Raw genomic sequence first — 16,315 nt, forward strand, 5'->3', positions numbered from 1 at the left:
CCAACTAAAATATTTTAGCCCAATATTACTTTTTTTAAAACCAGGAAAAAACCACAACCCCACTAAGCAGAGAAACAATGCAGCCAAAAAAAAAAAAAAAAGTGATATATATTGAAAAAACACATTTTAAAAGTTTAAAGTTGGGTAAGGTCCTAATTCAGCCTGGTTCCTTTTGACTTCCTTTGATTACTCACATGCTTATTAAACTTACGCACATTCTTAAGCACCTTCCTGAACTGAGGCCTAAATGACCAAGTTAAACAAAATCCCATTAAGGCTAACTTGGTAATCGTAACTCTGAATTCCCTGCCTTTTGTGCACTTCCAAATTCTATCAGTTTGTTTTACTAATGCAGGAGTTTGCATTTATGATCGTAAAAGGGTACAAGTCTTGAATCAATGTCTTCACAGATTCCCTTTTCTCACTGCTGTTGTCTTCGTGCTGCCACTTCACAAGACTCGCTGCTCCTGCCCCATAGAATGGATCTACACTGGCATCTCCCTATCATTCCTACTCCTCATCTGGATGGCTCTCCTGCTGCCTCCCTCCTCGATATCCATTGCTGCTGGAATGGTTCTCCAGCAGCACTCATCCGGCTAATACATTTAGATAAGTCACGAGTGACATTAAATCCATCAGTTATGAGAATTTTTTCTTTTTAAGTCATGGGTGGTTTACATTTAATGTATTATGACATTAGATGACAAGGCTTTCTTCTTAAAAATTAGAAGGCAAATTGAAGTATAGAATGAAAGTAGAAATACATAAAATCAGAGCACCAGGAAGATTAGATAATTGCACATCAAACTGGTTACAGCAGACAAGAAAAAAGCTGTGAAGTTTAGGAAGCGCTCTTTGCTCTTTTTCTATAAATTCACTAATTATGATTTTAAAAGGGACCCTGTCAACTGAAAACCCATATTTTAACCTTCCTTAACAATATTACTGATAGCAACTTAGATTATTAAAACCAAAACAGTTTAAAATCCTGTTTGCATTTTGCTATCTGTACTACTCTGTTTATTTTCTGCATTTCTCTCAGCTGGGAAATAATAGTAGTGAAATTAGATATCCTTTTTTAATAGGCAATTTCACTTTCAGGTTCTCAGCGCAGCAATGTAAACAGAGTACTGAAGGGGAGTATTTATTTGTTTTTAAATCACCTGTTCCCATTAGAAGTTACAAAAAAATCCTGAAAACATTTTAATTGGTCTTAAGTGTTGAGAAAATATATTCCAACAATCTAAATCTTGATCCAAATTTGATCTGATATTGTTTCTTTAAAACAACATTCTGTATTCTGGGTGCAGTGGTAGCTGTATCACAGTTAAGGTTATGTTAGAGTTTCACTTTGACAGTGGAAAGAATGAGGAATATCGGGTCTGAGTTTTAATAAAATTAAAAAAATGGATAATAATCCTTGAATAGTTACAGATTTTTAGTAGTATGATTTGAAGTTCCACAGCTTCTTATAAATATTCCAAAAAAACTGGGGGGGGAGGGGGTTTAAAATATTTTTTCTGGGAAGCATCTTACTTTTCTTTGTACTCCTCTTGCAAGAAATCAAAAAGACTCTGGGATCTGCGACCTGTCATTTTAGCCACATTGCTGCTCCTCACATCCTGATCCCTAAAACATCAGTAATGCACCGGTGGTCTCTCTCTATAGAGCATTTTATATGTTTTCAGCCTTAATGGAAAATATGTGTGTCAAGTTGAACTCACTGAATTGTAATGTGCCACAGCCAGAACATTGTCACTTCCCAGAAGGATTAAAAAATGAGAGAATGAAAGGCAAGAGAGGAAAAACCTTAACAGTGACCTCAGCAATGTTAAGGCAAAATAACTTCCCAAATGCATGGAATGTGTGAAGGGCATGTGATTTTAAAGTTCTATTTCAGGTCTTCCATGAGAAAAAAAAAAAGGTAAAGCAACCTTGTTGATGATCTTCCAGACTAAGCACCAACAGCTGTATAGCCGTAGAGACTTTTGTTCCTAAACAGGATTTTGCTGCCATCGTGTGGCAATGGTGCCCTCACAGACTCATATATAACAGTCAAAAAATCCATTTTCCCTCTATGTAAAAATGCAAGAATGGATGCTGCTGCAGCTGGAAATCTAGAAGAGATTGTAAATATGTTAGAAATCCTTTCCCTCTTGTTTACAGCATGGATGCCAGAGAGACGGCAACAGAATTGTGTTTGGTTTAGGAAAATCTATGACTTACAAGGAAGGCTAGAATTCAAAGCAGCATGGAAGTATAGATTTTAACCACAAAAAATAAATTAATGCTTAAACTTTCCTATAGAATTACATTTAAAAGGACCCTGGAAGAACAAATCTATCTGAAATCATCAAATCCCCAAACTGGGTGGGTTTGGGTCTCTGAATTTTCTCCTCTAATCCCCAAAGATCCCATTGTATTTGTATTGCATAGAGTTCAAAATCTGTGCAGTGGAGCAAATGCATACATTTGTCAAAGGGCAACATGAGTTTTTCACTAATAGTAAGAATCAGCAGCTTATTACTATGGCTGGAGGCTGTCTCTGTCTTTTGAGTCTCCTTGTTGTGCGGAAAAAATAGCTGCTTTAGTAATATGGCATCTTTCAGTGCTGAACAACTTGCAAACAGTGTATGTTCCTATTTCAACACAAGTTTGAAGTGCAAACGTACATTTATAAGGTGTTTGGGGAATTTGCCAGAGGTGAAAACTATAAAGTATTAATGCACTTATCCAGAATATGCACGTTGCTGCTAAGGTGTTCAGATAGATGCTTTCATACAGTACAAAGCACTCAGCAGCTACTTTATTTATGGAAGTGAATGTGAGTCAAATGAGACTCGGGTCGGAAACACTTGCATTTTACAGCATTTAAAAGCTATGCTGGAAGGAAATTTTAAATGAACTTTTTTCTTAGTAGTTGTTAGAAACACTATTTTTGCTGCAATTAGTTCTTTTTAGCCTAGGGTCCCTACTGCTGCTGAAAAAAGAGCTGACTGTGAAAGCAAACGGACAAAACAAATTAAACCGGAGATTAAAGGAATTCTCTTTCTATTGGAATGAATTTCACATTATAAGATATCACAAGGCCTATTGGCAGCCTAGGTTTAGCGGCAAGGCTTCATCTAACAGCATGAGCAAAGAGTTCAGTGTTAATGACTCCCCAGAGCTTCCTTTAACTTCAGTATAGTGCGTAAAAGGAAAACTTCCCTTACTTTCTTAATTTGAAATCAAGAATTGAATAAACCTGCACATTTTTCTGTTTATTTCTACAACGGTCTTAAAATGATCATCCCAGGGTCACTTACGGAGAAAGGATGGCCTTGGGGTAAAGACACTAGACATGGATTCAAGGGAACTGAGTTGAGTTCACAGCTCTACTTCATACTTCGGGCAAGTCATTTACCTTCTCCAGGCTCCAATTCTCAATCTTCAGCTTGCACATTGTACCCCTTTCTGTGACCCTTTGTCGATTTAGATTGTAAGCTCCTCTGGGCAGGGCCTGTCTCTTCCTGTGAGTTTGTACAGTGCCTATCACTGCTGAAGCCTCTAGCTGCTACTGTAGTACAAATAATGATAATGAACTGCAAAAAAGTGTCTGCCACTTAAGCCTATATTTGAATGAATGAATCAAACACTTTTGGACCAAAGAAGGTTGCATAATGATTAGCAACCATTTTTGAAGAACAAACCATTCTAAACAAATATCGGCTCTGTACCAATCAATATTAGTGCACGTGTGTCATGAATCTCTCCTGCATAGATTCTGTTCCATTTGCAAAAATTTAAATACTTCAGAAAGGAGACAGACTAAGAATACAAGTTAGCTCACATCTCCCAAAGAGTATTTGCCAACTGAACCTCTTACCTGAAACTAAAGGGCAAAATGCTTCCCTGATGTGAATGGATGCAACTACAGATGACTTTGGTAGGAATCACACCACTTCAAACAAAGATGTTCCAAAGCCCATAGATAATATCAAGTGTTTGGGGACACCTATATTTGGGTCTAAAATCAGTAAGTTAGCCTCTGAAACACTACAAGCAAAAACTGCACTTCTGAGAATGATGCTGACTCGTGTAATTTTTGGGCGTATGACCTTGCATTGGCAGTCATTTCAGGGGATGTTGACAAATTACCCATTCCCACAGATCAAAGTGCAGTAGGCATTGTGGGGGTATGGTGACCAGATGTCCCAATTTTATAGGGACAGTCCCAATATTTGGGGCTTTTTCTTATATATGCACTGATCAGCCCCCACACCCTGTCCCGATTATTCACACTTGCTATCTGATCACCATATGTTGGGCTGGGGCAGAATACCACAGTATTTCATCACTAAGTGACATCTAATCAAATACTGTGTGAAAAACTGCAACATATCTTTTGCCAATACATCAGTCACTTAGGGTATGTCTATACTGCAATTAAACCTGTGGCCAGCCCGTGCCAGCTGACTCGGGCTAATGGGCTCAGGCTAAAGGCCTGTTTAATTGCAGTGTAGACATTCAGGCTTGGGCTGGAGCCCGAGGTCTGGGACCCTGTGAGGGGGGAGGGCCTCAGAACCTGGGCTCCAGTCCAAGCCCAAACATTTACACTACTGTTTTATAGCCCTGCAGCCCAAGCCCAAGCCAGCTGAGCCAGGCCAACCATGGCCGTGACACAGATCTTTTACATACCCTAAATGTGTTCACATCTTCCGGCAAGATGTTGTGATACAAAAAAATCGCTGTCTCATCATCATCACCACCACCATCTATGGTGAAAAGCAGCCAAATTTCACAGTGCAAACATAACTGTGGTGCTAACAGATCTGCAAGCTGCTTCAAGCCCTTTAGAAATGCCAAGGGAAGTTTGGATAGCTCGTCCAGTAGTCTGGGAATATATACAAGTACTAAAAGTTTCACTAACGATTTACCAAAAGCAGCAAAATAATTGTAAATGGCAAAGCAAAAGTGAGGGAAACCTGACAGTAGATATATACAATGTTTCAGAGGTTATTCTGTGATTGCAGCTAAGTATTCTGTGTGTTCATATTTAGATATTGTATTTTATGTTCAAGATTTCTCCAAATGTCATTATTGTAATATTAAACTTGTAATTTTACACTAACACTAAAATTAGCAATACATTTTTCAGCATTAGCAGAAAAAGCTAGACACACTATGAACATACGCAACTTGGTTTTACATTAGTAACCTCAAGCTTATTTTAATTCACCTTTTTTGTCTTTCTAAACATGGTGAAGTATTGAGGGGGGAATGTGAACAGGCTTTTGAAGTCCATTATTTAATTCTAAAATGAACATCTCCCCAGTAGACCAGAGACAAACAAAGGGTAATCAAATATTCAACTTCTCTAGGCTATAAGTTCAGACAGTGTGTCACATTCCCACTTATAACTTGAAAAAAGTGCAGTAGTTTGCAGTAACGGAATTCAGTTTTTGATTAATGTGAAACCAGGAGGTATAATGTGTCCACATAGTAGTTAATCAATCTCTTATGTTCTTAGTGATTTAAAAAGACAGAATCCTTAGAAGGCAATATTTCAGACACACATTCAGGAATGCCGTGTTACTAGAAGGTAACAAATATTGACACATTTTTATTTTTACATTAGAAGGCCAAGCTCTTAACAAGAATCCTAACATGTAAATAGAGCACAGTTCAGACAAGCAATTAAATATGTTTCAGGGATATATTAGCTTGGTGCTGCAAGAATACAGAGCAGTAGTAGCAGTTTACTACAGTAACTGACATTGAGCTAAATCTTCTGGCCCAATTCACACAACTGCAGGGGATAGAACTCACTATTGATGCAAAAATAGTTATTGATATAATTATTATATTTATTATTGTAATTGTAGGTTGTTATGAACTTGTTTTCACTTTTACTGAATTTTAGAGATATTTACAATTTTATACACATAGGATAGCTGATGTGCTTTTTAAAACTAGTTATTTAAATAAATGAAATATTCACAATAATTAAGGAAATTCTATGTAAATATCTGTTTTCTGTCAAACACTGACAGGCACCAAAAATGTCAGGGAAAACACCACCTCCTTAGCCATAAAACCATATTTATTACCTTATCAAAGTCTTTTGACTGAATCTGGAATGCAGCTTTATAACTTCTATTTTACTTTAATACTCTATATTATTTTATTTTATACTATGTTTCTGAAGATTATATAAATATTAGTTATTCTGATTTACTCCTTGTATAGAATATTTGACAGAAGTCTTCAACTGTCATTGTACTACGGCTGGTATGTAGTAAATCATGGAACCATTTGGTCAAAACGGAAACAACCAAAAAGAGTATCTTCTCAAAGAACCAGACACTTCCCCCTCGTACAAAACACGAGCTTGATACAGACATGAGCTTTATTTCAAAAAACCCTTTTAGAATATTTATGTTTTGGAAAGAAATGTGGTTGTGTAAAAGAATCTGAGGATGCTCTTCAGTCAGAATATTTTAAAGATGTGTGATGCTTAGGATGTGTTATCAGACCTATAAACAAAGATATAGAAGTGGGCCTCTTTACCTCTCCTCTTTGTGAAGAGAAACACTTTGCATTTTAAGTCCACACCAAGAATTTTAGAAACATCCTTACTGAAACTGATTTATTTTATAAACACTCTAAAGTCTTCAAATTTTCAGAACATTTATGCTTGAAAGTGTTTGCAGAAGAAATTGGTTACTTATAACTCATGTTTCCTCTTGACAGTGAAAATCTTTGTTATCCCTCAAATGCTAAAGATGGGATAAGCTTCTTTTGAGACATGTATTTGCAAATGTTTTGCATCTAAATGCAAGCCCTAACTATATTAACTGCCTGATACCATTGTGATATGAAGAGTGAGATGTTTTATGGACCAATATGTAAACCTACTATCTTGTTATAACTGGTTACTAACGACAGAAGCTATGAGTATAAAACATGTATCTAAGTGGGGAATTAATCAGTTATCTGGCAATATTTAAGCAACTCCTTTTCAAACTCAGGAAAACAGGAAGAACCAGTCCAAGGGTTGTTAAGCTGGAAAGACAATACATTATTTAAGTTTATAGATTCTATTTATGAATCTTTTAAATTTAAAAACACTATTTTAAAACAACCGCTAGATTTTGATATAGAAAATAGGAGTGTTTGGACCAAACTTTAAACAGAATTTTGACTCCTATTAAATCCTGATGGAACTAACGGGATATCTCAAAACAAACTGAACAACAGAAAGAATTAAAACTCTAGTTTTAAAAATGTTCGGCAAATTTCCTGCCCCAGAGACAAAAGCAATATAACCATAAAATTGAAGAATGACAACCCTGTGGCATACGCATTAGCAGATTGCATATTCATGAGCTGAAGATTCTACTAGACCATATCATGAAAGTGTTGAGCCAATGCAGGGTGACAGCGGCTGATATTTGAATCCAGCCAAGCCCCTGAAAGTGTGTTTTCCACCTTCAGAGAGTATGGACAGAAAAGAGTACAAATTCTTTCAGACTGAGACATGCTCTCACATACTCTTTACACATTATTAATGCACTTTTCTGCTCTCAGCTCAGCCTGCTCATCTCATCTCTACAAGCAAGAAAGCAGCAAAGGCAAGATAGATATGAACAACAACAAAAAAGAACACAGCATCAAGAAGCAGCAACCTTCCAGTCCAGCACTGCTTCTGTGACACGATGACCTCATCAAGATTTCAGCATCATTGATGCTACCCTGGGACAACAGGGTACCTCTGTGGAGAAAGAGGTTGTTAGGGACTATTTAGAAAAGCTGGACGTGCACAAGTCCATGGGGCCGGACGAGTTGCATCCAAGAGTGCTGAAGGAATTGGCGGCTGTGATTGCAGAGCCATTGGCCATTATCTTTGAAAACTCGTGGCAAACCGGGGAAGTCCCGGATGACTGGAAAAAGGCTAATGTAGTGCCAATCTTTAAAAAAGGGAAGAAGGAGGATCCTGGGAACTACAGGCCAGTCAGCCTCACCTCAGTCCCTGGAAAAATCATGGAGCAGGTCCTCAAAGAATCAATCCTGAAGCACTTGCATGAGAGGAAAGTGATCAGGAACAGCCAGCATGGATTCACCAAGGGAAGGTCATGCCTGACTAATCTAATCGCCTTTTATGATGAGATTACTGGTTCTGTGGATGAAGGGAAAGCAGTGGATGTATTGTTTCTAGACTTTAGCAAAGCTTTTGACACGGTCTCCCACAGTATTCTTGTCAGCAAGTTAAGGAAGTATGGGCTGGATGAATGCACTATAAGGTGGGTAGAAAGCTGGCTAGATTGTCGGGCTCAACGGGTAGTGATCAATGGCTCCATGTCTAGTTGGCAGCCGGTATCAAGTGGAGTGCCCCACGGGTCGGTCCTGGGGCCGGTTTTGTTCAATATCTTCATAAATGATCTGGAGGATGGTGTGGATTGCACTCTCAGCAAATTTGCGGATGATACTAAACTGGGAGGAGTAGTAGATACGCTGGAGGGGAGGGATAGGATACAGAAGGACCTAGACAAATTGGAGGATTGGGCCAAAAGAAATCTGATGAGGTTCAATAAGGATAAGTGCAGGGTCCTGCACTTAGGACGGAAGAAACCAATGCACAGCTACAGACTAGGGACCGAATGGCTAGGCAGCAGTTCTGCGGAAAAGGACCTAGGGGTGACAGTGGACGAGAAGCTGGATATGAGTCAGCAGTGTGCCCTTGTTGCCAAGAAGGCCAATGGCATTTGGGATGTATAAGTAGGGGCATAGCGAGCAGATCGAGGGACGTGATCATTCCCCTCTATTCTACATTGGTGAGGCCTCATCTGGAGTACTGTGTCCAGTTTTGGGCCCCACACTTCAAGAAGGATGTGGATAAATTGGAGAGAGTCCAGCGAAGGGCAACAAAAATGATTAGGGGACTGGAACACATGAGTTATGAGGAGAGGCTGAGGGAGCTGGGATTGTTTAGCCTGCAGAAGAGAAGAATGAGGGGGGATTTGATAGCTGCTTTCAACTACCTGAAAGGGGGTTCCAAAGAGGATGGCTCTAGACTGTTCTCAATGGTAGCAGATGACAGAACGAGGAGTAATGGTCTCAAGTTGCAGTGGGGGAGGTTTAGATTAGATATTAGGAAAAACTTTTTCACTAAGAGGGTGGTGAAACACTGGAATGCGTTACCTAGGGAGGTGGTAGAATCTCCTTCCTTAGAGGTTTTTAAGGTCAGGCTTGACAAAGCCCTGGCTGGGATGATTTAACTGGGAATTGGTCCTGCTTCGAGCAGGGGGTTGGACTAGATGACCTTCTGGGGTCCCTTCCAACCCTGATATTCTATGATTCTATGATTCTAACAGTAACAGACTTTAAGAATGTAATTATAAAATGACACTGATCATAATCACAGAAAATTCCCAGACCACGCACTGTAAATTATGAAATAGAACTGAAAACTCTTCTCATATGTGACACTCTTCTTTTGCATGCTTTATAAATCCGTTTTTGAAAGGACCACACAAAGGAACAAATCTGGCACTGCTTATAACCAACCAGCAGGTACAGAACACCCTAAAGTCTTTATCTAGAATCCAATTTGTGGTAGTGGTGTAACCTGAGTTAACCAGCATGATTGTAAAATGAGCCCTATAGTAAAAAAGTGTCTTGGAATAAATGGTTGTGGAGTGTCTAGATTAGCATTCACAATTGTGGTAATTAACCAATCAAGGTAACAAGTTATCACAGGACCACAAAGCCATAAGTAACAGAACTGTTGCAGTGATTCTGGAGGAAGTGGAAGGAAACATAGTTTATGGGGGGAGTCCACATCTCTTGTGCATGCCAGAATAGGTCTCTGCTGGGATTCCTCTACCCCAGCACCTGAAGGTCTCCTGGGACATAGGTAGGATCAGTGGATTCACAACTACACAGGCTCAACAGCCCAACCCCTCCCTTTTAATGCAGACTTCAATAGCCACAGACTACGATAGCTCAGAAGTTGCAGTAGCAGCCCCAGAATGGCTACACTGCTATACTGCAGACCGGGGATAAGGAAGAGTTAAAAGTCTCTTGACTACAGAAGTCATAGCGTATAGTATGTTCTCAACTCAAGCTCCAGCTATTTGGCCTCAGGTTCTCCCTCTTTATTTTCAGTGTGCTTTTCATCAGTCCACAGAAAGTAACTTTGGAACAGTGGAAAGTAAAAGGGCATTTGCAGGGCCAGTGGGCTCCCTCACCTTCCCATGAAAAACAATGCCATGCCCATGGAACTTTCAGGTCCTTCCCTCTGGGCAGAGTTTATTAACTCAAATACAAAAATCTTAAGCAAAACATCAAAACAAAGCATGGGCTACAGTTTCCAGAGGGTTTCTCCCTCTGTCAGTGCTGAAAAGAGGACACGCCTTCCCTTCAATACCCCTTGCTTCAGGGCCTACTGCAGGCACCCATGTCCCTCCTGCAGCTCTCTCAGCCCTTTATAGGAAACACCTGACACCCTCCCAGCAGAGTCTGAAACGGGCTGCTGGTATCAGGACCTTAAAGGGACAGACCATCTTGTTACAGCATTCCACTAAGCCAGTGTTTCCCAAACTTGGGATGCTGCTTGTTCAGGGAAAGCCCCTGGCGGGCCGGGCCGGGCCAGTGGCAGCAGCGATCGGCAGAACCTGTGGACGCAGCAGGTAAACAAACCGGCCCGCCAGGGGCTTTCCCTGAACAAATGGTGTCCCAAGTTTGGGAAACACTGCACTAAACTAACACTGTTCCTAGCACGGCAACACAGGCATCTTTGCAAAATCTCCTCTGAATGCCCAACATCGCATTCATTTTCAAAACAAGTTTTAGAACAATAGTTATTCCTCATGACCCATGACCCTTCTCTCCCAGCCTGGTCCTGAAGTTCTCTGAATGCTGTACAACATGACATATGAAAACACTGAGTATCATAAAACCACCTTCGTGAATTTTTATACAAAAATCCAAAAAACATGGAGCATGAAAGATGAAAGGATGGGAGAACACTGGGAAGTGGGAGTAATCAGCACGAGTCACTCTAAAACCAATTTGAGAAAAAAATCATTGTTTAGGTGCTGTTCCGAAGTGGCACGATGGCCACTATGTATTTCAGGCAGCGAGGAGGGTTCATATCCTAGAGCCTAGAAAAACATGCTCACTTGCTGACATAATACATGCGGTCGAGATCCATAAAAGGCCGATAGGCAAGCCAGACAACCAATAGGACAAAGCTGAAAGTTCAGACCTACCCCAATATGTTTTAATTACAGCCCCAAAGACAGCTCTAAATATAAAGTAGCTATTACTGGCTGATGAGAAAAACACACAATAGCGGGTATTTTCCTTTTCCTTGTAGATATCCTTACAACATGGCCCCCTCCCCCCTTTTACATAAAATAAAAAAAAATCTGCATGCTTTGACATTTCTAAAACAGATTAGCACATTTCTAACTCATCACATGTCTCTTTCACAGCTAGAATCAGCTTTGTAGCCTCCAGTACTGAAAAGTCTAACAATTCTAAAAATAAGAATTTACTTACTGAGCATTAGAAATACAATCATAATTTGATGTCTGATATCGAGTATTTCCTTCCTTCTGACTGCCAGCCTTTAAATAGCAGGATCTAATTTCCCCTTTAAAAACATAAAAGTATCAGTTAAGTGATGTAAATTATTTGTTTACACCTACAATTTAGTAGCAATCTGGTTTTCTAGGTCAAAAAAAGTATCTATAAACCAAATGTTCAAACTGCTTCTTTATATTTGTGATTGGCAGTGTGGACTTGTTTTAAAACATCATAGAACAAATACGTTAAAATAAACACTGGAAAGCCTGAGATAAAGCCACAAAAATACAGATATTAAGGTCAAAATTCTGTTCCCTGTTGTAAGAGCAGATGAAGAAATGGACTCCTGCCCCAATCTAAACATAGGGGGACCTGATCTGCCAATACCTTTAATACTGTGTAGCCATTCATAGGTGTACAAGATAACTGTAAAACATTACCAGAAGTATAAGGGAGTGGAGCATTCTGATTTGTTCATGTTTGCAGAAGTGTAGATGACAGGTACAAGGCAGTGGAGAATCAGGCCAAAGGTGGGTAACCACAGTCTACTGCTTGTCCCATCCCCACTTCATACCTAACATACACACAGGGCAGTGGTCCTCCAGTGAACAAGCACAGTTCACTGACCTACAGGCCATACTACTCCCCTGGCCTGTCCACAGCTGCCCTCCCATGCACCTGCAAAGGGCTGCAGTGATGCTACACAGGACTGGGAGGGGAGAAAGGACAGGATCCCAGGAGCCATGAAACCCAGTTACATGGGAGCTTCTTTTGTGCTTCCTGGAAAGGAGATTTGATGTGAGCCTAAATAACTTGTGGATCTGCTACTATAGAAATGCACTTGCCAGTACCCCACAAGGCAGATGTCACTGGAACACAACAGCCACTCAAACTATTTCAGCCCAAAGCCTAGAGTAGCAGCTGTGGAGTGGCCCTGCTGCTTGGTGTGGCCTGTTGTCCCCATGGAGTTCTCTGCACCAAAGTCAGGTACTGATGGGGAAAGGAGTCCATTCATTCAATATCCTGGAGAGGGTAGCAGACCACCATTCTGAATGAAGGCAGCCCCAATATGATGGGAGATGGCTGCCATCTAAACCATCACCTGTTCACACTCAGCTTAAAGATCTGACAGCAAGGGATGGGAACCTTTTGGCCATGCACATTGGCGCAATTCCGTACTCAGACAAGAAGTTCTATGGGATCTTCAGCATCCACAAAAAACACACTAGACCTGTCTTTTAAGGTATCATCAGAAAAATACACTCAACTCCACAGTATTCTGAATGTCAAATACAGGTCTGAGATAACTATTAGACCATGAGGAGAGATAGCTAAAGAAAACTCAGAAGTTAACAGCTACATAAACTTACCATGCTCATCTATGAACACATGCATCGCGTCCACAGATATTTCATCTTGCATTGAAGCCTCAGGTCCACTTATAACTTGCAAGACAGAACTATCTTGCTGGGAAGTTACCCGGTAGATTATCTGCCTTTGCCTGTTGCCCTGGTAACTTGACACAAAAATGTTTCATAACTAATATGAGGAACTTTTTTCTTGTTCTCAATAAAACAGAGAGAGAGAGAGGTTAATTAAAAGTTTACATCAATTCTACTCCATGTAACAGAACAGCTAGCATCATCATGCTTTTGAAGTACAAAAAAATATAAAGTAACTGCCCTTACTGTGCTGTAAATTGGGCAGGCTCTGGTAGCACTGGACTAGCACTAGGCCAATCTTGACTTTGTACATCTGATTTTTCCTGTTTAGAAACATGCTTGTAGTGCTTTTCTGTTTCCAGCATTTCTTCTTTTCTCTCTGTTGTATGGCTATCTGAAAGATATGTGAACAAAGAAGGGAGACTTTCTGAACAGATCACTGTAAAGAGTTCTGTTCATTTACTTCAGAACAAGAGCATTTTTAAGGGGAAGTTGTCCAAAGATGCAGTGCTCCATTGGTCTCCATTGGTGAAAAACAAATTAGTTAGGGTGAATAAGGTAAACTGTTTAGAGGAGGATTATTGGGTTGGTTTTTGGCACAAGTTACCCTGTGTTGTGCTTCTATGTAGGCTGAACCTCCCTGAACTGGAAATCTCTTAATTTCCAGACCATTTTGGGTAGGAAAATTTTTTAAAGGGCCCATTTTTTGAAAATATGGGAGAAGTGTCAAAGTTTTTACTCCTTATTCAAACAGTCCCATTTGAAAATAAATCTGTGCATTTCCTGTTTAACTAGTGATTTAAATTCCACTTTAAACATGAAATCTCACCCTAGTTTAACTATGCAGCTGATACAGTGTTCCATAATCTCATAACTATACTCCAAAAGGGGACAAGAGGCTGCAGAAGCCTGATTAAATCCATTTTCCCTAGGGAGTTATGGTTGTTCAAGGATTAAGAATAACTGATAGCCAACAAAAAGGTTATATTAATCTAATTGGTCCCACTCTGCCTAATGCTGGCTCTAGGGCTGAAACAATTAACAAGATTTTTTGTTTGATGATTTAATGGCTTGAAGGGAAAAAAAAAGTCTCACTCTTTTCCATTCCAGGCCCCAAGTCTTTCAATTTTCTTTTCCCTGAACTGGTGAAGATTAATAATAAACAAAAATGAATGGCAATTCTTAGTGCTCTTAGCACTAGAAAGATATGCCAGGAGGGTCTGCAATGGGATTGTAGTACAATGATTCCTGCTGATTTCTCTCCACAGAAGTTACTTGTACTTTCAACTTTTGAATGGAGGTAACATATGGGAGGGAAATGGTTCTTCAGTCTCTGCCAATGAATAAACGTTAATCTGATGACTCAAATGTCAGATCAATTCATCTTCTAAATTTTGGTAGTATAGTTAAAATTAAAATCTTCATCTTTTTTCCTTCCCACACCTCTTCTGTGTGTTAAGAATCCCCCTTTGTCAATGATGTAATTTACAAATGCAGAAAGTACTCCCAATTTTTTCAAAAACTAACAAATACATTTATAGTCTGGATTGAAAATCATTATGGTTTACAAACTGACTAGTAGCAAAAATTTCTCATGATCTGTTTTTACACATTGCACCCTGGAGCTAGTTCAGTCAATAATGCAATTTGTCAACTAACCTACATTTTGGTTTTCACAGTTTTCATTGAGCAAACTGCTAAACACAGATTTTAAACAAATATCATCTGTCACATGAGAAACAAGAGGATGCCAAAATTCAAAAATAAAAATGACTGGTAAAAAAAAAACATAAAAAGGCAACAGACAATCTAGTAGAGTTTACATTTCAGTAAGTACTTGTCTACCTGGAAATGTACTCCCTCTGGATTTTCCTCTGACTCAAATCCACTAGGATGGAGCTGCTGAGACTTACTGATAAGTCAAGCTCAGGAAAAAAATTCTCATCATTTGTGCACAGATAACTAAGGCCTGGTCTGCCCAGTTTTTGTGCCCATATAACTATTTCAGTTAAGGGTGTGATATTTTACCTGTATACTTACAGTGGTTTAACCCTCTAGTGTAGATGCAGATATACAGGTTCCTTACACTGGTATAGCTTATTCCCCTTCCCTTTGGGAATAACCTATACCTCTATAAGCGCTATTATACGAGTCTAACTGCATCCACACCAGAGGGTTTGTACTGCTTTAACTACACCAGTATAGTTAAACTGGTACAATTTTTGCATATAGACAATTCAGCTGTCTGACATAATGTGGTTGTCTCAATTTTTTGGCTGTTGTCTTATTGTCTTGGCTAATTTTAAATGAAATCTATTGCTGCTGTGATCAGCCAAAATATTTCTCTGAATTCTGCTTTTTCCATTTTAGATTATTGTGCCAGGGTTTCTTAGGTTTATGCTCCTGATTTTAGTGTGTCTGCATCTAGCCCAGCCTTACAGGTTTTGTCCTCAATTTAATACAAAATGAAATGCCACTGCTTCTATACATTTTCATTTTGTTTTGTTTCATTGACGTTTTTTAAAATAAAATGGAAGTAAAATTCAAATAAAAAAATCATTTCAAATAAAAAAAATAAAATCATTTAGATTTTTTCCGATTTTTTTCAGATTTGTAGTGTGCTTTACTGAATATATGTGTATGCAGGGGCTGTGGAGCCCCGGCATTTAAGTTGCAGGGCATAGTCTGCGGGAAGCAGTGCGGGCCAAGGGACGTGCTGGCCGCCCTTCCCACAGCCCCCATTGGACTGGAGTGGCGAACCGCGGCCAGTGGGAACCGTGATTGGCCGAACCTGCGGACGCGGCAGGTAAACAAACCGGTCCGGCCCATCAGGGGCTTTCCCCGAACAAGCAGTAGACCGGCTTTGAGAACTACTGGTCTACACTACCACTTAATTCAATCTAATTTATGCCGCTGGGGGGTGTGAAAAAAGACACCCCTATGAGTGACGCAAGTTACAGCGACCTAGGCACTGTCCACACTGGCGGTATGTCGGTGGGAGACGCTCTCCCGCCGACATAGCTTCTGCCTCTCGCAGCGAGGAGTAATTATGCTGATGGAAGAGCACTCTCTGGTTGGCATAGGGTGTCTGCACCAGGCGCACTACAATGACACAGCTGCATTAGTGCAGCTGTGCTGATGTAACACTTCTAGTGTAGACCTGCCCTCAGTCACTATGGTGAAAAAGTATGTAATAACACTTAGCTCATAAACAGCACTGCCAGTAAATCTCCAAGTGCTTTATAAAGGAAGTCAAAATCATTACCATATTTTACCAATGGGGAAACGGAGCACCCAGC

The 16,315-nt window shown here is 39.9% G+C and overlaps 1 protein-coding gene across 1 annotated transcript in view; it reads right to left on the reverse strand.

The window, feature by feature from the left end:
• Positions 1 to 16,315, reverse strand: part of PCNX2 (pecanex 2) — a 224,597-nt gene that overhangs the window by 185,432 nt on the left and 22,850 nt on the right. The window contains exons 7-9 of the mRNA XM_084623010.1: positions 13,263 to 13,410; positions 12,945 to 13,090; positions 11,548 to 11,641 (exon numbers count right to left, since the gene is read on the reverse strand). Coding sequence (XP_084479136.1) covers positions 11,548 to 11,641; positions 12,945 to 13,090; positions 13,263 to 13,410 — 388 coding nt within the window. The remainder of the gene's footprint in view (positions 1 to 11,547; positions 11,642 to 12,944; positions 13,091 to 13,262; positions 13,411 to 16,315) is intronic.

The sequence above is a fragment of the Lepidochelys olivacea genome (assembly GCF_965140295.1).
Source record: "Lepidochelys olivacea isolate rLepOli2 genome assembly, chromosome: 3".
Lineage (NCBI taxonomy): Eukaryota > Metazoa > Chordata > Testudines > Cheloniidae > Lepidochelys > Lepidochelys olivacea.